Genomic DNA, 24,153 nt, shown 5'->3' on the forward strand with positions numbered 1-24,153 from the left:
CATTCTGCACTCAAGGCAGCAGCAAAGAAGGGGTTTATCTGAATACACACAAGGGTCCTAGGGGGAAAGAAAACATACAAACCAGAGTGTCTCCTACATGCTCACTTCAAGGACACAACACCAAACCCAGGGACTGTTCCACATGCAGATTACTGACTTAGAAGCGTGTGAGCCTTGCCAAATATGAACTGTAATGTTTTGGGGGTTATTACAAATACAAATGAGAGACTGCTACCACTTGGGATTAATGAACCAATAAAGCAGTCAGTCATATGTTAAAAAAAAAAAAAAGCAATTTGGACTTCTATTCAAATGTAAACAATTGCTCCATCAGGCAACAAATCATACAAATGGTCCCGTGTCACGGACTTATTGACAAAATAAATGGGACCTATTGGACTAAGGCTGCAACTTCCAACCACCGTGACACACTGCTGTAGCTGTGGGGTGTATCGGGTTGCAGCCAGGCACTGTAAACAGCCACATGAACTTCAGCAGTAAAGTGCAAGGGTAGGTTTCTGTTTGCATTAAATCTGTGCTCTGACTTACAGACATTGACAGGCAGCTGTCGATACACACCAGTTAAAAGCAGAATCCTCCCAGCATCGCTGCCAATGCATACGCACTGCACAACAAACCCATACAGGGCCTTAGCACCATAGGCTCCATGATCTTTCCTTGTGTTTATGTATGTGTAGATACCTTTCTGCAGGGACATTCAGTTCTCCATCTCACACTACTCTTGTCATGCACAAGGACTGATATTTAGTCATCCGTTCTGCACCCATAAAAAACATGCCTGTCCACGTTCTATTGGAAAGCCTGAAAGCAAAATGCAAGTCTTGTCACATTGTTCACACTGATGATTTGTTAGACTGTTCTCCATGAATAACCTGCTCACTCAAGTCAGAAGAAAGCTTCTCATTGACCTCAATAGGCATTCAGCAAGTTCCTAAGTGTTTGCTGGTCCCTTTTAATTTATCTTTATTTATTGTTTAAAACAGACACAAATAGCTTTTCAAACTGAAGGAGTGAAGAAATGTGAAAGCACCAAAATACATTTATTTCTTTGTTTCTGTCTTAGCTTAAAAAAGAAGGAAAAGAGATACTGCTTTAAAGAACTCAACATGCTCTGAAGTTGAGATTTAAAGTACCCCAGCATTACAAAAGTGTTGCCATATTGTGCAATCATAACATGACTACTTCAAAAGTTAAATCAAAAAATTACCGAATCAAAACAGAAGCACCATCTTCTGTATTTCTTTAGAGCTTTTTTTTCTGAATGATCATCCATTCTCTGCAGAATTCAATTGTGCTGGAGCCTGCTCCAGCACAAGTTTCTCATGGATTCACAGGCCTCTTTCAGGCATCCACCTGCTATGGTATGGGTCTGTCTCCATGGGCTGCAGGGGAATCTCAGCTCCACCATCTGAAGCACCACCTCCCCCTCCTCCACTCACCTTGGTGTCTGCAGAATTGTTCCTCTCACATATTCTCACTGCTGTTCCCTGGCTATAATTACTTCTTCTCTGTACCTTTTTGTTTTCCCTTCTTAAATATGTTATCCCTGAGGGGTTACCAGCATTTCTGATTGGCCAAGCCTTGACCAGCAGCACACCTGTCTTGGAGCCACCTGGCAGTGGCTCTGCCAGACCTGGGAAAGCTTTTGACAGCTTCTCACAGAAACTACATCCATAGCCCTTCCTGCTACCAAAACCTGGCCATGCAAACCCAATATCCTCAGGAAAAGGACAACAACATGCTGGGAGGACAGCAAGGCACATCAGCTCAGCAAAAGTCCCAGGACTTTTGCTCCAAAGATGCAGCTGTCAGTAATTTCACTGAAAGAGAGCTCTACCACAAAAGGACTGAAAAAGGGACCAGCTTCTTGCTTGGAAGAAAAGGTTTAAGTTCTTGGTATTCCAGTTTTTGAAGCTTATTCACCCAAGTACTTGATCAGGGCATTGATGAGCCAGTATGTACAACCAGTTGCTCAGGGTATTTTTGCCTTTTCATAAAAGAAATCACCTACACATTTAATTTCTGTGAAGAATGTCAGACAAAAAGGTGTAAAAATGGAAATTATCTCTTTGTCACATCAGGCAGAGCAGCAACAGAGCACCCTGACCAAGCAGGTACCCTTTGAGAAGAGTAGAGTGACAAAGCCTCTGCTGAGCACCACACCTGCCCACAGTCTGGGCCACAAATCCACAGGGCTGGTGGCAGAGGTCCAGCACCACAATGGGTGCCCAATGCATGTGCCACATAGTGCCACCAGCCCTCTCCCACTCTGGGCTCCCTGATGTCAGATTGCCATCACCTGTGTGACCCAGCGGCCATCAGCTCTTCTTCGTGTATTTTAAAAGGCCCCAAATCTGGAATGAGCCCGAGTGTCCCTCACTGGAATCAGAGCAGGTGCACATTTCCATACTGACTTCACCTGCACAGATGCCTTACTAGTAATGCTGTCAAAATGAAAGAAGTGCATCTTCACCATAATGCTGAAGTCAGCACCTGGACATGTGTATGTGAATTCTCCATTGCATTTTGTTCCTCTCATATTCTTCTTTTTTTCTGAAATCATCTACTCAGAAGTGACAAAAATGAAATACTATTTTGCAGCTGAATTGTTGTTTGCTGAAGCAACAATCAATTCCATCATATGACCTTCCATGCTGGAAAAAACCAGAACTGTCAGACAAGTCAGCTATAAGGCATTTACTAGTACTTGGTTTGTTACAGAAAATATCCTTCATTTTTTCTCAAGCTATGCTCGATTAATCGTTTTTGAATAAAGAACTCTAGCATTTATCTCTAGATCCTGGACACTTCAATCTGTGGCTCTGTGGTATTATTCACAACAATTGGTCTGTGCTTAAAGATGCGGATCAGAAACACATTTAAAGCCTGCTGTGATGGGGGAACTTTTTCTTTCCCTCCAAAGAGCTTTGTCTCCAAGTGTCTTCCTCCAGTAAAACCCAGAGAATTCAGCAGGAAGTTTGGTTCACAAGTACCAAATACTTTTTTCTCTTTTTTTGGAAGCAAACCCCTATAACTTATAATTAGGTAGAACAACTGAAAACCACTAATAAAAATAGAAGAAATACAGGTAAAACAGAACTAAGGCACGCACATGGATAAATTTATTTTTATGCTTCATTGTGCAGTGAGTTTTATCTTGGGGGAGAAGAGGGTTCTGGGTTTCAATTTATCTGAAAGCTTTGTCTATTTTACTGCACTATAAAAAGGTCTGCCATCTAATTTCCATTCTAAAATTAATAACCTCTGCTCTGAAAGTTGTTCTTACTTTGTGCTTGGTTCTGCTTAGTAGAAGACTGCACAAGAACCTGTTGCTGTGATGGCTAAAGAAACCATCCAGATTTCCAGTTTCAATATATGTGAGTCTAATTTATACATCCTTGCTCTTGTGACAACCTTGTCCTTAATTTTAAACAGCTTTCTCCTTCCAGCCTTTGTGTGCCATCAGATTAGCAAGCCAAGCTCTTCCAGGCTATGTTTATACAGCCTTTGGTAGGCAAATATGCACATGCTCTCCCTTTGCAGCTGGCTGGCTGGGTGAGAGCCAGATGCAAACTCCACACTGTGTACACCTGGACAGGCCAACACAGAGCCTGAATGGATGGGCTCTGGTGAGGGCACCACGTTGGTCTCACTCCTGTTGGTTCACACTGAGCTCAGCTCTCTGTGGCTCACAGCGTGGGAGGAGTAAGAGTCCGTGTGCCTTCAAACCAGCCTGTACACATAGCCTTGGTGCTGCTCTGAGAGGGTTCCCTGCTTCTCTGTGTGCACTCCTCCACAGTCTTGCAGATCTGACTACATCTCTTCTGAGCAGGGCTTGTCACCAGGCTGCCCAAGTACCCCATCTGTACCAGCCTGTGTGCTGGGACGCATCCAGAATGACAACAGGGACAGCTTTTGTCATCTTCCCTCTCTGGGCTCCACGGGGATGACACATACACACAACTTCTAGGAAAGAATAGCTACAATGCTGTAGTACCTGGGGAGCTACAGGGATGGCCTCAGAGCTCACAGCTCTCCAACATAGCTGGCAAGCACATGTCTCCACAGAAACACCAGCACTTTGTACCTGGCCACAGTTTTGCTCCCAAATGAGCTTTGTTTTGATTTTCCACACAGGGCAGAACAACAAGGCAAGGCAAGGGAGACACCTATGTCATACAGGAAAGAAAAACTTGTCAACTCTAGGAAATCTGCATTATACCAAAATAACCTGATTTTGTGTTTCAAAGTCAAACCTACACTATTTGTTTCTTATTGTAATTAGTAGAGGTCCCTCAGCAGTCTCAAAGCTCATCATCTTAAAAAAAAAACAAACCAACAAACAAGGAAAAGAAAACCACAAAACCCTGAGCTACCAATCAGGCAAGCCAGGTAAGTCAGTATTTCCTAGTCTATTACTGACTACCTTTAGTAGCTGTTCATCAGCTACAGAGCTGCTTGGGCAACAGAACATGGTTATTCATGCTTATTAAATCTGTGCTTTGTATCAATCAGCAAGAGGCTACCTCTTTTGCCAAACAAAAATTACAAACACAGGTTGTCCTTGGATCACTCCAACTTTCAAAATTAATATTATCTACAACTCAAACATTGTGAAGGTACTGAAAACAACTGCCACTGACAGATAAGCATTCTGTCTTTTCCTCTTTTTATCAAATGTGTTTTCTATCTGTAAATATTAGCTTCCATACATATGTAATGGTCAAACCCAATATGGAAACACAAATAAAAGTAGATAGGATGGAGAAAAACAGTTCATCAAAACAGCACACCCCAAATTCTATATTACAGTTCCAAAGATTTTACTTACCTAGTTCTTTTTAAGGTTTTTTGCTGATCAAACCTTCTTTGCAACAGGCAGTTACCTCTCATCTTTTCTAAGATAATATTATTTATAACATGTTGAGCATTAGGAATAGGTGAATATCAGTTTGAACTCACTTGTATCTAAGCAGAAATCCTCTGACTCTGACTTTTCTCAAAGATATGGGGAACACAGTTTGCAACCCCCAAGTTTGGAACTGACTAAGGGACTACACAGAACAAATCAATGAAGTTGTTTGGTATAAGTGAGGCTGCTGCACCAAGAGACTCCAGCAGCAAGAAACAATTTCTGTATCCCTTTACCCTGCCACAAGAGGTGGCTTTTCCCCATCCCCTGACCCAGGGAGATGGGTGCCCTGAACCGCCTTCCCTTGACAGTGATGAATTACTCCATTCATCAGGTCACACAGTATTCAAAAGTCAATGCAGGCTTTGAAAAATGTTGCCCCTCTGTCGACACACTGTGTTTGCAAGGACTAAGTGTTCATCCCAGCTGCGCCCCCTGCAAGGGGTATAAACACAAGACATGCACTATATTGCAAATTTGCGTGAGCTATTAAGTGCAAACTTTAAGGAAATCTGAACACTAACTCCAGTCACATTCAGATTGGTAAAGCTAGGAGGGCATTTTCACAGACAATGGTCTAGAAGAGTTACATTAGTTCCCAGGGCTTTTGCAAAGCATTTTTCTCTCGTTACCTTGGTAACTGCTACCTTGGCACCCCTGTTGATAAGCTGCACCACATTCTCCACTTGGCCTTTGTAGGCGGCTACAAGCAGGCGTTCTGAAAGCACGGCGACCACATCCTGCTGGCTCATGAATTAGGAGAGAAAGGTTTTCAGGTTTCTTCAGTCCGAAAACAAAGGCTTGGGATCAGTTCAAGCAGTATGCAGGCAGGCGAGGAAGGATTCCAGCTCCCTGGACAGTGATGCTATTGCTATGCCATCCATTGGACCTATGGATCAGAGAACAACACGGCTGTCAAACAGCTTTCAGAAACAGAGCACTACAGCAGCTCCTCCCTGAGCGTTCACCTTCACATTGGTTTGGGGAGGGATCATGAAAACTCCTCAGAACCTCCCGAGGACACTGCACTTCTGTTGCAAAGTGGAGGGATACAGACAGTAGCACATTTTCACTGTGCCCTCATTCCCCTTGGTTAGGAAAAAAATTCTGAAACTTTCTGAGAGCTTAACTCTGTTTCAGCCTAACTTCTACTTGTGTGGTCCCCTTTCATCCTCTCTCCCCCCGCCAGGTTTCCCACTCTTTAATTAGCCAAGGAGGGGATAACTACTGTTGGCCAAAGGAACAAGAATAGGTTATAGTTACCGGCTGCTGATATAAATATACAAACCTCTGCCCTGGGAGGATTGAGTGCAGTCAGCAATTAAAGGCAGCTGACTGTTCCCTCACGAGCATAAAATGCTTCACAGCCTCCCCTGAACTATCCCAAGGACACCGCTGGGAGAGATCACAACCTGCTATTGGGATACACTCATCTTTGCTGTCACTGAGAAATTGTGTTCTCCCCACCGAGCTGACATCACGCCCCACTGACTCCAGAAACAATTCAGATTCAGCACTCTTCATGCAAACTGTGAGGATGTTTGTCTGCCCTGGTTCCACTGACCCATCCAATGAGCCATCAGAGCAGGAAAGAGTTTTCTGATATAATTACAGAAAATGAATCCACTGATCACTTTGAGCTGTGGGATCCAGAACCTGCCCAGTTTGGGAAGATTTCAGTTTTATCTGTCCTTTTCTCACTTCAGTATTTAATTGTTTCAGCACAGGAAAATCATCTTCAAAATATCCAGTGTATTTACAAATCATTTGTCCTCCCCTCTTGAAATATCACTGCACTGAGCTCTAACAGCCACCAGTAGTAAACACTGCATAGTGGAAGAGTAATAGGTACAGGGTCCAGGATGATCTTGGAGATCAATACTGGAATAAAATGTCTTTCGCCCTTATGCCATCCTTTAAATCTATTTCAGAACAGCAGCAACTAAAGCTGTAGGTTAATTTGTAGTAGTAGACATTAACAGAATTTAATTTGCACTCCTAAGGTAAGTTATATAAATAAATCCTAGGACACTTTATAAGCTTTAATTCTTGTAACACCCTTCAAGGTGAACAATATGCAGAATATTACATGCATTTTAGAAAAAGGCCCTTGAAAGCATAGAGAAGTTACTGCTTTCTCTGAGATCAATAGAAAGTTATGTCAAAGCCAGTAAAAACTCCAGGTAACTGACTCTTGATTTCTAAGGATAAGCATTAGGCAATACACTTTCCAGGTAAATTATTCAAATTAGCTTTTCCTCATGTTTCTTTTCCTTTCTAAGTGCAAACATGTTTGGAGCAACATAGAAATAGCTGCACATTTATTCAGAGAAACCAGACAAAGACTTTCTCGGCCTCAAAGTCAGCACAACATGGGACAACAGAGGAGTGGTGCTGTACCCTGTGTCACTGGACTGCTTCCACCCACACCTTCAGTGTGATAGACACAGTTTGTACCCTGGTAACATGGAAAATAGGGAAGAAAAACCCCTCATGTTCTCCACTAGCACATCATACCCTGCTCTTCTGGCAGAGGGCTGTACACATTATAGTACAAACCATTTAAAAAGCGCCAAGAAACACAGATGGCCTATGCTTAGTAATTTGATCTGTGACAAACAACGCAAGTTTCAATCTTACCTCCTCAAGTATTTGATTTCCAGTGACTTGTGCTTCTGAAGCAAGCAGAACACCCATCCTCCCTCCATACCCCCCACAACCCACCCATGATTCCAGCTCCCTGCTCCAAGCACATCCCTGACTTTCCCATCACATCTCAAAGTGATGCTTCCATAACCCAGGAGCACACCCCAGAGCTCCCCTCCATGACCAGTCCATGGTGCAGGGCACACCTTAGAACTGAGCTTTTCAGGCAGAGGGTGGTGTGCTTCTGTGCCAGTCCCTGCCTGTGCAGTGGTAGTTTCCAGGTGAACTGTGCCATCACTTGTTTGTCCCCAGCCTTACCCCTAAGCTGGCTGCCAACACTTTGGCTGGAGGCATGTACTGACATATTAAAACACCTCTGGGCAGAACCTGCTTGGTTTTCTTACCTTTTAAATTAAAAAAAAAAAAAAACTACCATGAAAACAATGCAGTGACATCACTGTCACCAACAGAATTGCATATTCACTACAAAAATCTCAGTCTCAATGGAGACATTTTCCTGACACACTGACATTTCTGAGCAAGTTTGCAGAAGCCATAGATGCTCCTGTAGATCACATCCTAGCCACGCCACTACAAAGACACTAATACCTTAGCAACATAGGGCTGCACAAGTCTGGATAACCCACGCAAGGTAAATGCTGGAAATCATACTCCCTAATTTAACTCTTCTCCCTCTCTCTTACTGCAGCACACTGAGATCATGGGCCTCCTCCTGCCTTGCCCTGCCACACTGGAGGGATGGACTGTGACCATGGCACTGCTATCATGGAGTTTGCTATCTTATCTTTTCCACTGCTTGGATTGTACCTAAAAGCACAGCAAGGAGCCGATTCAGCTATCGGTCTTTTAGGGGTATCTCCCACTTTGCCCAGGTCTCTAGAGGGTGTTGGTCCATTCCCAGAGGGCAGCCACAGCACAAGCCTGGCTCCTGCTCAAACAACAGGTCACATTCCCTACCACATCTGCTTTACAACTCCTCAGCTGGGATTATCTGCAATTCAGAAAAACACGTCCAATTAGAATAGGAAGCCCAGACAACTGAAAGACCAACTTTCCTTTTCTCCTGACCTGGTAGAAAAAGGTGATGGGTGAAGAGTGGAAGTGGGAACAGCCTTCTCATTCCCTTCCCCAGGGACCCATCCCCAGCACAGTGGCTACACTGGCAGTGGCATCGCTGCCCCCGGCTTTAACTCTCTATGTGCCTCAGACACACAGAGCATCTTTCTTTGACCACGTCTGCAACCCCAGCAGCAGGAGGAAGGTACCAGATGCCCAAGGACTGCAATTAAAAGCCTGACTGCTCCTTTCACACCCAGATGGTGCAAAATGAACCCGACAACATGATTACAGGCACTGCATCGCATCCCTGCTGCCAGCACCTGCTACCCAGAATTAAATCCCTCATTATCGCCCCCAAGATCCAGAAGCTCAAGGGAGGCACAGAGCATGAGAATATTCAAGCCTTATGCCTTCAAAACAACAACAACAATTATTTTGCTTTAACATATTTTTAAATGAAAAATAGCCATCTCAGTGCTTCTTTGTTTAAGATCAGATTACTTACCTGGGGTGGGCTGGGAAAGCAACACCTACTTCCTAAGCCTCTCCAAGGAAACTGGCCAGATGTGATGCCCACAGGTTCAGTTGCTTTGTTGTGGGTCGATCCTTTCCGAGGATAACGTGCTCACCCCATCAGTGGAGCGTGGAGAAGGACAGGCTGACTGTGGATTAGTGCTCCCAATTGGCAGCTGCGAGGCACCCTCCCCAGGCACTGAGGTCCAGCTGCATCCCCACGGATTACGCTCCCAGCTCACTGAGCCACACTGCCCTGTGGATGCTTAGGAGATGTCTGTCTGGGGTGGCACAGCACTGTGTGGGTGGGCAGCTGGCTGCTCGGTGGCAGGGTTGTACAACTCTGTCCTCTCTCCCATGCAACTGGCAGAGCTGGCAAAAAACACTCTCTGCACCTTTCCCCTCCCCAGCTCCCTCCCCTCCAAACTGCTGCCAGGCTGCTCCACTGGCCGTGGCGCCTACACGTCAGTAACAAAAAAAACCACAGGAATGAGGATTTTCAAATCCAAAGCCAAAGGACAGTCCAGGAAACATCAAACATCACAGATACTGAAAGGCTAGGAAATAGACTCTCCTAAATTCATGTGAAGGGTTAAAACCAGCAGCTTCCTCGCTGAGGGAAGAGAAAAAAGCCAAAACTATGAAAGATTTAGGAGCTATGAGCTAATCAATTTCAAGAAGTTCCCTGTGCTAAATGGAAAAGATGAAATGCCAGAGCACAGGTCATTCTCAATGCAATCACTAAGTTAAATTAGTATTTGAATAAAAGAATGCTTACATAGCTAACAAAAAGTTTCCATGTGTGCTGAAGTAAAAGATGAAAGGAGATAAAGAGAAGAAGGTACCGCAGTTTTTCTGCAAGGGATCCCAAATTCTCTTTTTCAGTTTATCACCAGAAATTATGCTGAATAGAATCGCAGAATCATAGAAGAACAGAATTTCCTGAGTTGGAAGGGATCCACAAAGATCACCGAGTCCAGCTCCTGGCCCCACACAAGATGGCCCCAAAAATCCCAAAGTATGCCTGAGAATGTTGTCCAAATGCTTCTTGAACTCTGGCAGGCTTGGGGCTGTACTTCCCTGGGGAGCCTGTAGTCCATGAAAAAACCTCAGCACTTGGTAACTTTATTTTATTCAACATAAACAATGGAATAAAATTAGTCTAAATTATTTTGGAATACCCCAATATTAAGATATGCAGCCAGACATTTTTTAATGGGAGAGTAGATAAAAGCTACTAATTTATAATAATAGTCTTTCTAAGAAAATGTCCTACATCTAAATGCTGCTCATCTCTTTTTTGCTTGACTCTCACAGTAAAACTGGTTTCTTTTTTTATTAGTACATAACAGTATAAAATCTATAAAATGTCCTTTTTCTCATCCAGCCTTTTTGCAAAGCAGTTTGTCATACATAAAATATGACATAAACACTAAGATTGTATTCACTTTAGAATAACAGCATTATTCAGCAGAGTGGATTACTGCATTAGAAAGAGTGGGTTTCCTGGAACTCATTTATCACTTACTGCAAGATGCTGATATATCTGCCATTTCTCTCCGCTGACTTTAAAAGGGTTTGTCCAAGACATGCAGCAAACCCTTCTCTTTCAGTGATTTCAGTGATTTTTCTTTAGTTCCATCATGGATCCAGTATAAACTACTCAGGAAAAATATCTATATATTTTACTAAAGGGAGGACATTGCCTTTCACCCCTTCCTGCCCCAAAAAACAGTTAAAAACCAGTCAAAGGTGTAATTGTGAAAGCCAGCAGCAGCTTTATCTGGAAAACAGTAAAGCCCCCCACCAGGTCAAGAACAATGTGCTTTTGACTCACAATTTTCTTCTTTCTTTTATAACATCATCAATACTATTTTTGGAGTTAGGTTTTATAACAATCAACGTTTTGAACTGGACATCTACACAGACTTTTAGTAGATTATATGTTGGTCTCAGGGGAGGGGTGGGGTTTACTGTTCCCATTACATAGTTTATTGTGGCAAGTACACTCATTCAGTTTTCATATGGATAGCTGCATATTCAACACCCTAACTATCACCGCTGTCTGGGACATCTGAAAACATTTTCTGAGCTTTTTTTTTTTTTTTCTGTCTTTTTTTCCCCACTTGTTGCTATTAATTAGTTCAACAATGACTATTTAGCAGCCTCCCAGGGAGTATGTGCCTGACAGTTGCTCATCAGGCTTCCCACCACAACCAGAGCAGACTGACTGATGTCACTGCTCCGCTGCAGGTGGCCGCCTGCAGCAGCTTCCCCAACTGCTTTGTCCAGTCCATCTCCGTTGTCTGGCCTCCACTGCTGGCTGTACTCAATGTAAACCCTCAGCTGCCTGGCAGCTCTCAGGCAATGCCTTGGTACCATCAAAACCAACCTCCAGAGTTACACCTGCCAAGAAGAATGCTCTTGGGGAGAGGCACGGGCACATGGAGACCAGCAATGAAGATCAGAGGCAGTTTCAAGTCATTGCTTAGACATAACTAATCTTGTATGAAAACAATTGTTTTTCTTCCCTCTTACTTACCTCTCTGCCATGTAGCCCTGACCTCCCTTATGCAATACACAAGTTAGATGTACTTATCACTTTCCATAACATGATTTGGGGGTTTATTTGGCTTATCTCATTGAAGTTTCACAGCTTTTTTACTCCCCACTCTTTCAACACCTGCATACCACACACACACACATCAAAACCACTCAGTACAAATAAGCTCAACTCCCAGCAAGCCCTGTCAGTTGAGCACTATTTACATGACAAAACAATAACTATTGTTTGATAGGGGACAGTGCCAATGTGCAAACACACATGCATGACATATCTGCTCCCATTTGCATAAAACCAGTTAGGAGATCTTTCCAGCTGACTGCTGTTTAACAGAAGTGCCAGGGCCCAACCTTGGGAACGAAGCAGACACATGGCTGTGCTCATGGGAGAGTGGGGGTTTATGTTACCCTCATACACAGTGGGGCTTCTGGATGGGAGAACTGTCCCTCATCGTCACCTTCTGTGCAGGAGCCAATTAAAATGACTGCAGGACCTCATTGTGAGCAGAAAGTGCCATAATCCTTTCCACAACCAACTCCCTCTCCTCCACTCTTCTTCCCTTTTTTACCCCAAAGTATGTCCTCTGCTGTGAGGGTTCAGATTATCTTTACTATGGACAGTATCTATCAGTCAGTTTGGAGACCCTGCTGCTGCCATGTCAGAGGGCTGGGACAGAGGTGTCCTCCTGCTCATGTATGACCTGAACCTGGCTGACAGAGCACAGAAGAAAAGAACACATTTACCAGCTTCAAAATATTTTTTAGCTGGCAAAAGAGCACTGGAGATGTTCTTCCTCTTCAAGAGAAACATGACTTAGGAGCTGCCAGCAGCGATGACACAGCCCCTCCTGTACTCTCACAGCTGATGTCTTGGGAGAGCACTGGGAGATGCGGTGAGGTAGGTGGACCAGTGCCACCCAGTTCAGCACTGAACCATGGATACAACGTGATGTTTGGATATTGGCACAATATTCCTCAATACTGCTAGGCTTCTGGCACAAGAGCAAGAGTCTGGCAGGCAGTGTGTCAATTAAAAGTTTAACAAGGCTCAAGCTGAAAGTCAGTGGATGAAATCTTAACGATGGAGTGGCCAGGGTGGGAGAGCAATGTATTCAGACAAGCATGGGTGGAAGTGTCCACTGTAACCCCCAGAGCGGTGTGTGCCCCTGTTATGGTGCACACCATTACCATCAAGAAATCATGATTTTTTTCAGTTGCCTCCCACCACAGAGTACTGCAACAGCAAGAGGAAGTACAAATATCCAAGGATTTGGCACACCCTGGAAAATGGGTAAGTGAGAGAAACCGAGCACAGCAGAGAAGCAAACTTGGAGGTCACATTTTGTTGCATGGGATCACCCCATCAGTCAGCACAGATGGGAGAGTAATTCCCATTTCCTAAACCCATCCACTGATCCCCCAGTGCTGCTGTTCAGAAGCTGGCTGTAACTCCCAAGAAAAAAACATTATTGATGAGATAAATTATCTGCATCTGATTCACACAGGGAACTGCTTTAGGAAAGATCCCAAACCTGCTGAGTCTGCCAGAGGGCTCCCTCTGACCTCTGCAGACTTTGGAAGTGACCTAAAAGAACTGGGGAGCAACTTTAAATCATCTCTGAGGAGATCCTAGTAAGGAGAGAAAGTGTATGTTTAGGGACTTTATCCTACCCTATCCATGAGTTTGGGCCAAAGACAGCAAAGACTCCCTGATGCAATGCACAAAGCCTCCACACTGCACACATCCATGGTGCTCAGTGTTTTGGGTTACACAGCAGCAGCTGAAGGGGACAAAGCTTTTCCTCTTGAGACCATGAGTTCAATTCTGCTTTGGTAGCCAGGTCAGGTCAGCAGCCAAAACTGCTGTCTCCTGGCTGCGCAGGATCCTACACGACACCCACAGAAGGTCTCTACTCCAAGTCTAGTGAAAAGATGCTCATAAATTACAAAAGGATTCCAACACATATCAAAGGATATATTTGCCAGCAGTCTCAGCAAATTGACTGGACTACCATGTGAAGGCATGTAAAGGCACAGAAACCAGGGCAATGAACAGAGACTGTCAGTGTTGTACCCCAGACAATTACAACACTCTCTTACCCACAAAATAAGCTGGTTTATCAAAATGATACCTGATATTCAACTGCTATATCGACAAACATAATGAAACATGGAAGTGCACTCTGGAGGATCCCTGACCCACTTCCTTCTCCCATTTCTTTCATTGCTTTCTTGTCTAGATAAAACACTGGAGTTTTTTTTTGCCACTCCCCTCTAGATAACTTATTCCAGTTCTCTGCTCATTCATCCCCTGACATAGCTCTTTTGAGGTTTGGTACTCAAAACTACACAGAATATTTGCAGAGGGGTCTTGATGTAAGCAGCCCTAAAGTGAAATCTGGTTGCAAGGAGAGAAACTGAGCAGAATATGTGTGCTTAAAGAGGAAATGTCTGCTGGACTGTGAGCCTGGGAGCCAGCAGCATCCTTGAGAAGTGCAGTCAGCATCTTTGAATGGCAGCTGGGTGTCCAGAAACCAGAGGCAGCCTGAGATACCATCAGGAAGTACAAAACCAAGGAACTTATCATCTGAAAAGGTGAAAGAAGTAAGAAAGGTGGAAAAAGGGGAAGACATCCTGAGAAAATAAGGTTCGACAACTGCCATTAGCTGTTCTAACTGTAAGAACAGGAAACAGTGGTCTGAGATGTGAGAAATCATAACCATCATCTACTGGTTCTCCCAGCAGAAAAACAGAAATTAACAGCACCTCTTGGCTGTTGAGGTGAGTGTGTTGTAACACCCTTTAACATCTCTGTGCCATAGAAAGGATGTCCTTTTTATCCAGACTGAAGCTTTATTCTCTGGTTATTTCCCGCACTGCTTGTGGTTTTCCTACACAGGTTGAGCTCCCTGCACAAATTTTCCACAAGATCTTCTAGACAAACTCTTTGACCCTCACTAGGGATGTCTGGCTGACTTCCAGCTTCGTGACAAGACTCATCATTGATGTGAGACTCTGCCTGTTACTTTAGTGGTCTTCCCCTGGGACCACTTCTGTATTACAGAATCCTTGAAACCCCCTATGGCTGAAATCTTCTTACTCCCATAGGCCAGTTAACCCTTCAGGTCATGACAACAACACAGTTAATAATTCCCTCTGATCTCCTCTACAGATCAATTTCTGCATTCCAGAGCCCTGGAGCTGGGCTTTGCCTTATCCTTGCAACTGCATCAGACAGATCAAATTCACTTCCCAGCACATTCCAAATTCTCAGAATTATTTCTGCAGCTTAAACAGTAATTCTCTGCCTTGTAGGAATCAGAGATCCATTCTTACAGTGTAGTACTTGGCACTCAACAGAGTTTAATCCTCTTGATTTCGGACCGAGTGGAGCTAAATCCCTGTGGACTTCCTCTCCTTTTGAAGTTCCTGCATTTCCTCCCTATTCCACCCTCCCACACTGCTTAGAGGTCCTTTGTGTCCCATCACCTTATTTGTGAATTGAGGGTTAAACGCTGTTTCTATTTTTCAGAAGCTGAGGGCACCAAGAAGAACACAATTGAGTGTGACAAGCCCAATGGTCCTGGTTTTAACACCCGTTTCTCTGTAGTTACACAAGCAGGAGGGGCAGAAGCAGTAACATCTTGCAGAACGAAAACCCACAAACAACTCAGGCAGCAACAGAGAATGTATCTACCTGGCTACCCTTTTATATTTTATTAAAGGATTGTTACATCCTGTTTTACAACATGCCGCCGTCCCCTCAGGAATAAAGCAATTACTTTCATTAGCAGCATCCCACAACACAAAGTACCTAAATAAGTCAAATGTTTGAGAAAAACAAGTCTGGGGGATAAAAATAACTTTAAAACTAAAAAAAAAGGTGTTTTGCACACATTCTATGGGCTGTATGCATCTCATCAGATTACATTTTTTGTTGCTTTACTGTACTGTTCTATTAACTTGAAGATATCTTCATGCTGATGGCATGGCTGATCTTGCTTTCATGTTGGCTTGCAAGGGTGACAGTAGACAGCTGTGCAGGGATTATCTCAATGGAAAAATCTCTGGTGAAACAAGAAGGTGCACTGGTGATAGCATGATAATGAGGGATGCTTTAAGAGGGAAAAGACTCTCCTTGGACACTGACAGTTAATAGTTCTCATATAACTCACTCACCTCTTAATCAGAGGTGTCCATCAGGGAAGCTGAGGACCAAAAAGCTGGAATAAGCAAGCACCCTAACTTACCATGGGAAAACACTCAGATTGGAAAAGAAATGCAAAAATGAACTGGTGCAGAAAGTATCAGCAAATCTGAGCAATTTATCTTCATGATTTATCTTCTGCATGGACTTCAGAAATTACATCACACTCTTCGGTCTAATTTTCTCAGCCCTAGTCAGTGATCCCAAAAGACCAGCTAGTCCTCTAGCATTAAGAGTGCCTTGCTTTCCAGAAACAATGAAACACTTCCTCAAGTCACTTGCCCTCAAAAATGCAGCTCAACAGAGGCATACAAGACAGCAGAGGAGGCAAGGAACTACACACTCCAAAGACCACAGCAGTGCGATGTAAGTACCATAACCCGATGCCACAGGCTCAGTCCAAGCTCTTCACAATCCCTAGTTACCCAGGAACTGGAATGCATTTCTAAAATGCAAATCCATGTCATTATTTTTATACACTTTAGACAAAAATTCTGAAATGTCGCATTTGTTTTCTACTCACTCTTAAGGATCTATGGTTCAGTTTTTTCTGATGAACATTTTATAGCTGTGTCTTGCAAGGCAACCTCTGGAGAAGGACTACGTAGATGCCAGCTTCAGTCTTTCCCAGATGTGATGACAACAGCACGTCTCTGTACGCTGCTCCTGGGTGAGGAGAAACATCATAAGTGAAGCATCACAGCAGACTGAAAAACACAGAAATTTACTACCAGTGTTTTCTGAGTGCTCAGCTGCCTGCATGCACCTGGGCAAACCCAGGGGTTTCCTCCTGAGGTTTATACACCCACTTCCCATTATAAACAAGCTCCAACCACAGCTCTCCGATTTGGTTCCCACTGACCTCTGAAAATAAAATTGTGCAGCTCTCACTTTCCTTGTAAGGACGAGGCAAATGCAGCAGAGACCTTCATTTCTTCCCAGAAATCACGTGACAAGTCAATAAAATCAGGAAAGGGACAAGTTCACAACAAAGTTCATGAATGATGGAAGTCACTTGGCCTGCATGAACTTTTGAGAGCTGAAAACTGCTAAGGATAAATAATCTCTCTTGATCTCTGAAGCAGAAATCATTGCTGAAATGCCAGTTCAGTGACTTCAATTAGAAAATGCTGTTGGAAGACCTTACCATCTCTCTTTCCTACTAATTAAAATCACCACATAATTTAGCTGCTTTTGCTATCGTTTTTGTAATACACTTGGATCAGCAGATGTGTTTAAGTAAAGAAACCACCTGACAATACATAAAGGCATTGGGAAACTAAGCACTAGTTATGTCTGAGACTTGACCTTTTGGTACTGTTTTGCTGACTGTTGTCAATGGCAATGTCACTGTCTTGTGAATACACCTTGCTGTTTCATTTTAACTGGAAATACCAATTGAAATATAAAGAACCAAATAAATAAACTGTATTTAAACTACAGGTAGACCATCCACAGTCACGTTCAAGATGATGTGCAAAAAGACACAGGTTAAAGTGAGAATCAAGAAATGTTACTTGGAGAGACATCTCCAGAGCTCATCCCTTCTTACAGCTTGGATGAACTTAGATGCTACTTCTGTTTAGGAGTAAATGGTGTGCTCTGAAAACAGGTTCCTAAAATGTCTCAGAGGTGGTACAAGTTCCATAGGTTATATGCTGTTACAATTTCATGTAGGAACTGGAAAAATAGAAAGTTCTTTAAAAACAAAAACAAACCACAAACAAACCAGAAACATTCATGTAGAAACGCAATTAAGTCTAATTCAAGATAATTTGATTAGCTGTATCAGTCCGTTCATCCCCCCAGGCTGATCAGGAACACAGCTACTGTGATTTCACTTGGGTATCTTATCTTTTATCTATACTCTTTGAACATTGCATACTAACAGATGTAAGTGCACACCAATACAAATAATCTATCTGGCAAATAGTACTTATGTATGAAATTAACATAACATGCTGCTAATTTACACATTGCTTGTTAAAGACGACTCACAATCTGAAACTCGGTTCAAAGAAAAGGATCCAAAGGAATCTATTTCAATCTGAAATAGATCCCAGTTCTGCATTTGTGAGGAAAATGAAGCAGCAGCAATTGGACAGAGGAGCAGACAGTGTAGGAGGGATCCAGCAGCAACGCCGTGGACAGTTTAAGAGCCCAGGCACGCTACCCAACATCTTGGATCAGATCAGAGAACAAAAGCATGGGCAGGATTTCAAGAACATCAGGGACTGCAGACAGATGACAGCTGATGTGAGGCTGAGGAGGAAATGCACATTGTAACCTTTGGTGAGGAAGAGGTCAGGAAAGGCACCACCCAGAATGAAATGCGCAAAGCCAGACTGGAAAAGTCACTGTATCACCAACAACTACTGACAGCACATTGAGCAATAAGGGGGAGAAGAGAATTGCAGAAGGTATTTAGAAGAGCAAATATAACTGGTGATGGTCTGATGTTTTGCAGGCTGGAAGAGGCTCAGATGAGCTGACACCACTTGCAAAACCAGAGGAATGAGGGTGGATACTAAGAGAAGAGATGAAAAAGCAGTGAAATGGCCTGAGATTATACATGATCATCAGGGTAAGTGGAAGGGTTAGCAAAGGAGAGAGGGCAAAGAACTTCGGCCTTTGCTGAAGAATGAAAGGCTTGTAAGAAAGGAGAATGAAAGAGAATGAAAAAAACTTCTTTTGCCAGTAGTCTCTTCAAAACAATTGCTGAGTTCCTACACTGAGAGAGAACTGGAGGGAGAAAAAAGGGAATCTCCCAGGCATAAGTCCATGCCATCAAAAACCTCACTGGGGCTGTAAATATTTACAAGAAATTACTAATTCTTTATAAACTGTTACATTTGCTTAATGCACATGATTTAACAAATACACAGGTATTTCCCAAAATACACTCCAGTCCATTTAGGAGGAGTTGTTTCAAATTTTCTTTAGGTGGGAATAGAAAGTTTATATACTCCTTTTTTTTTGTATCAGTCATACAAGTCTTTGTTTATAAAGATTATTAACAATTTCTTTCCCCTCTGCCATTTCTGATGTATGCACAAATCACTTAAAAAACCAACACTGTAACTGTGATAGATAAGAAAGCAAATTTAATCGCTGGAGATCAACAAAAAAACTTTAATTATCCACAGTAAGATGAGAAATTGAGTTTAAGAAACCGTGACTCTAAAACACTAATAAAGCTGTCCTCATCTTTGAACTGCTGCTAGGAGTATTAAGCATTTCACTTTAGATTAAATATTGCATTCATTTGATGTGCAGTGTTCCTTTGTATCCTGTATGCACACAGAAAAACACACAAAGCTGTACAAACCTGGTTTCAGCCAAACCCATTATTTTTCATGCATATTAAATATATTTTGGCAGCATAAATATTAGTTATTATATCGTACAAGAGAAATTGTTCATCTCTAGAACCATCAATTAAATATGTTCATATACATCAATTAAATGTTCATATACTTACATTCAATTAATAAAATGCAAAGCCATTTTATTTCACTACCCTTTGAAATATAAATATGTTGAGCTCCACCATTCACCTGGTGTACTTGGCAAAGTATTTTAAGTGATGTTGGAATATACAGTAAGTTATAAAGCAAAGACTGACAAAGTTAGACAGTGTTGATACTGATGCTGTAATTATTACTGTAATTGTATTATTATTATGTAATTATTATTCAGGTTTTCTTCTAAATCCAGGGGACACAAGTTTGGTTTAACAGTTTGTCAACAGGACACTGTTCTCAAAAATCAGCTGTTTACTGAAAGATGATGTTTTTCTTCAATACTGAGACTGAATAGGGTGGGGTACATATTTTTCTCAATCAATCAGTCATCATCACTGATCAAACCCTATGCTGGTAAAGCCCACTTAGAGTCGTCTTGAAAGACTTTTTTTTTTTCCTGAATGTTGAGAAGTCTTTGGTCTGCCATGCTAGAGAAACAGAAGGGAAAAAATCCTGAAAAAAGGGCCAGTCTTACTGAGAAATGAGTTGCAATTAAAGTCTTACATAAATTAGCCATAAAAAACAGACACAAAATTATAGCATATGCAGCAGCAATTTTTTTTAAGTGAATACTGTGGATTGATTGTACAAACCTGTCCTAGCGAAGGGAGGCAAAAGAGAGCTGGCACTGTATTATATAATAAATTTGAGGAACAGCACTCACAAAAGGTATTGTGTAGCCATTCACAGGCAGTGCTCATACTTTGTTATTAACCAAGTTGCTCCAAGCTTTGGATAAAAGCAGAAACAGATGTTCTGTTTATTTTGAGACCTTTCTGCCAGTCCAACCCAGTGGGCATGTATCTGTCTCTGGCTGCACACCCTGCAGTGCTGCACTCTGATACCTCCCTGAGAGCTTGGGCCAAGAAAAGATTATTTTCTTGTGCAGAACTGAATAGAAAAAATGGTAGATTTAGCTGGGCTAGGTTTGCTTTTGCTTGTTTTACTTGCTAGCACAGTGCATTGGACTGTGACTGTCTGAAGAGTGTTCAATAGTGTACATTATCAGGGCATGATATACTAAATTCCTTTCAAGATGACTGGACTTAACTATTAGTGAAGAAAAGCTGGACAGGGTGATATTGCAGCAGCCCTCAGTAATGGCAGTAAATTGAGAGCACAGTAAAAACCCCTCTCACACCAGGGCATGGCAGAGAGACAGAGTCTGTCCAAAGAGCCACTGTCATAGCTCATACCTGTTTTCATGCAGCAACATCCAGAGGGGCGGAGATGGTAATTGGGTCTCTTTGTTCATTCAGCTCTTAATCTCTCTGTTGAGACTGACAACGGGGGAGACCATTAGTGTCAGCTCTGCTGGGACTTTCTGTTATTAAGGCTACTTAAGCTTTTCCAAGTAAATTGCATGTGTCAAACTAATAGCACACAGTGATGGGCAAAAAAGCCATTACACAACTGCTCTCCCTTTCTATTGATCCACCCAGGTGCAAGGGGGAAGGGAAAGACAAAACCCTGGAGGCTTCAACCAATTCTATGCAATTCCCTGCTCCTCCCACTCATTATTTTACAATATTTACAGGCAATACATTAGTCATTCCCTCCACTTCTTTATCTTAACAGGAGGTTAACAACTGAACACACAAGTCCCTCACAAAGCTTTGCAATAATCACCATGCTGGATACACTTTGCTGGATAACTTAAATCTTTAAAAAAGTTTTTATTTAGTTTAGCTGTATTTCCTTCTACCATGGATGGAGAAAGACAAACAACTGTAAAGCAGGCACAGAAGTGCCCCAGCGTCTTTCTTGCCCGTTCTTCTGACTACAGAGGAACGCCTTGAATTTTCACACACCTCTGCTTAGATGGTGGAAACCCCATATGTAACAAGGACCTGGCCATCCTTTAGAGAAAACACTTTCCTATGTCAAGGCTCCTCTCTTCTTAGAGAAGGAGCTAAAAATTGTTTCTAGACTGTCTTCTGAACTGTCATTATAGCCCTTAGCTCCCATCTGAGGCTATGGGATACCTTTCTTTTTGCTGTCATTAAAGCAGCAAAGCCATTCCTGGTGCTACCTTTACTGCATCTAACCTTAAGTAGAAAATAAGTATGATCCTTGACCCTATTATACTACAAGGAATTTGCTGTTAACTTTGATGATTTAACTCCAACTCCTGATATCCAGAGAGCTACAAGGTTTGTTACTGTTCATATTTACAAATGGCTTTAAATCTCTAGGTTACTTTTTTGGATCTTGGAATATTTAGTCTGTGGATCTTGATCTATAACTCATCATGCTGAAGAATTCTTTCTGCTAGGTGTAATGTTTGTTATTAAAATCCATGTAGGCTCCTTGAGGCAAACAGGGATTCCCACCCTGCAATACAACTCCAAAATATGAATTGTAAAAGGAACAGTTCTTAATTCAAGTATGGGTTCAACCAAACTATGGCATTTCTCCATATCTTACTTCCCTCTCTTTTGCTAGTTTCTTTACTGCTTTTCAGAAGAAAATCAAATGAGAAAGGGGAGAAACAGTAGAGGGGAAGTTTAAGCAGATAGGCAATTAAAGCTAGGGATGCCAAAGGAAGGACAATTCAGCAATCTGCAAAGCCACTGTAGGGCACATACATTAAAACCAGATAGTGTGACAGGCTGCAAGGCACAGGCACCAGAGAATCATTATGGTTCTTGCAGGAAAACAAACCCTCATATTTATGAACTTTCTGGCTGTTTATTTGTTCTCTAAGTTTGATAGTGAGCACAAGTAGCTGTGCCCCTGTTTCATTAAGTACCCTGACATTTTAGCTGCATGTTTCAAAGAGATTTATGCCCCTCCATCCAAAGGGGGCAAAAAGAGAGGCAAAGATGAACAAAGGGCTCTGGAGCACTATGACCGTGGGAATGAGGTGCCCTCCACATGAAAACAGAAGAGCTCTTTAGATAACAGAATGGACAGCTGTGAAATGATGTCTACTGACTATGAAATGTCACTTACTCAGCTTTCTCTAAAGATGGGGAATTTTAGGACCACCGTGTGTAGGAAATACTTCAAACAAATGAACAGGCTGTTAGATTTTTTTCCTCTAGAAGAACCTGATGGCCACACTGCCCCACCTCTCTCCCTCAGCACCACCCTTCATGAAAGACAAGGGACTGGGGATACATATCCACAGGTAGCCCAGACCCATTATCTTCAATGACTGCAAAGCGTGCTTATGGAGGTAGAAACAGAAGGCAGTCCACATTAGGCACTTAATTTGGAGATTCTGAACATCCCTTTGTAGGAAAAATATTGTTTACCATTCACTAAAAGGGAGTCCCAGGCAGATAGGTTGGTTTAAAAGTCAAATGTCCAAACTTGAATAGCCTGAGTTTCACTAACACCTGAAAGTCTTGGCAAAGTGACCTGTTCCCTTTCTCACATTCATTCCAAATCATCGTGTTTAAAATATATTAGCAAACATAGCAAACTCACCTTATTTAAACTAAAAACATATTTTTTGTGTATGTATGTGAGGGCACTAGATTAGCCCCATTTCAGTTTTGGATATTGAAACCCAAGTATGGGATTCAGCCTCGGTGGTGGTTCCCACTGAAGTGCCACTACTGACCATCTCCAGTCTTTCCATAAGAATCCAGCTCTGAGCAGATGCACAGACACATCTGGACAGGCAAGGCAGGTCTGTCAGAAGGCACACCTGCTGTGCTGGCCACTGCATAGCTGCTCAGCACACTGCCTGCTTCCCATCTGTGCCACTAATAGAAAGGGAAAAAGATTCAAAATCATCTAACACAACTGGATTGCTACAACCTGGATAGCTGCAAAAAAGCCCTAAAAATATCCCAAATACTTCCTGCTTTATTTGTACTCTTAAGGAGTAAGCTCTAATAGAAACAGCAGAAGGAAAAAATAAAAATAAAAAAAGTCAGGAATTGAAAGAAAAATGTTCAAAGAAAATAATACATGTAATTTAAAATCTTTTTGTGGGGTTTTGCAAGGGTTTTACACACATCAATTATTTTCAAGGTCTTATTAATTATGTATGCTCTGAATATATATTTCTATAATACAGTCATTATTTTTGTTAAGTCATTTGTGCACATGAAAGAAAACCAGGAAACCCATACTACCATTTGATGTGAAGGTCTTCAACCACAACATTTGTCAAAGATTTAACTCCAAAACTCTTACTAAATGTTTAATGGAAGCTTAATGGAGATACTGTCTGATTCCTGTTCCCTGCTTATCTGCACAGGAGGGCAGTTTCCCTTTCACACACAGACAAGGATGAAGCCTCTGTTGACTTAGATAGTATAATAGAAAATAGCAGATAAATGTTTTCGCAGAATGAAAGAGAAAGAAAAAAAACAGAAACAAGTATCTCTGCAGTTTTGTCAGACTTTTTGATTTCTGATAACAATCAAAACAAGTGCAAATATTTTAGATGCCTGTCAAATCAGCACAAACTACATGGAATAAAGAAACCAGGTACTGAGATATACTCTAGTTCTCTCCCATCTACTCAGGACTGCTGTATGGTATGTAGTAATGAAGAAATTTGATTCTTTATTCAGCTGCAACATAATGCAATGCATATGATAAAAAATAATAAATAAAATTGGCTTGACAAAAGAGAACCATACAGAATTTCTGAAAGTGATTTTGTAAACAAAAACCAGTGATTTAATAGCAAAACAATTTAAATGTCCATATATTTTTCACAGATT

The 24,153-nt window shown here is 42.1% G+C and overlaps 1 protein-coding gene across 9 annotated transcripts in view; it reads right to left on the reverse strand.

Annotated features, from left to right (window-relative positions):
* The window catches only part of ANKRD6 (ankyrin repeat domain 6), an 87,860-nt gene that overhangs the window by 28,103 nt on the left and 35,604 nt on the right, over positions 1–24,153 (reverse strand). For 8 of the 9 annotated variants that reach the window (XM_015621450.1, XM_015621449.1, XM_015621445.1 and 5 more), the window contains 2 exons: positions 16,465–16,607; positions 5,566–5,822 (listed from right to left, as the gene is read on the reverse strand). In XM_015621450.1, the coding sequence (XP_015476936.1) occupies positions 5,566–5,685 (120 nt within the window). In that variant the 5' untranslated portion in view covers positions 5,686–5,822; positions 16,465–16,607. Of the gene's footprint in view, positions 1–5,565; positions 5,823–16,464; positions 16,608–20,661; positions 20,746–24,153 lie in introns of all 9 variants that reach the window. The other variant, XM_015621439.1, reaches the window with a different exon arrangement.

The sequence above is a fragment of the Parus major genome, chromosome 3, assembly GCF_001522545.3.
Source record: "Parus major isolate Abel chromosome 3, Parus_major1.1, whole genome shotgun sequence".
NCBI lineage: Eukaryota > Metazoa > Chordata > Aves > Passeriformes > Paridae > Parus > Parus major.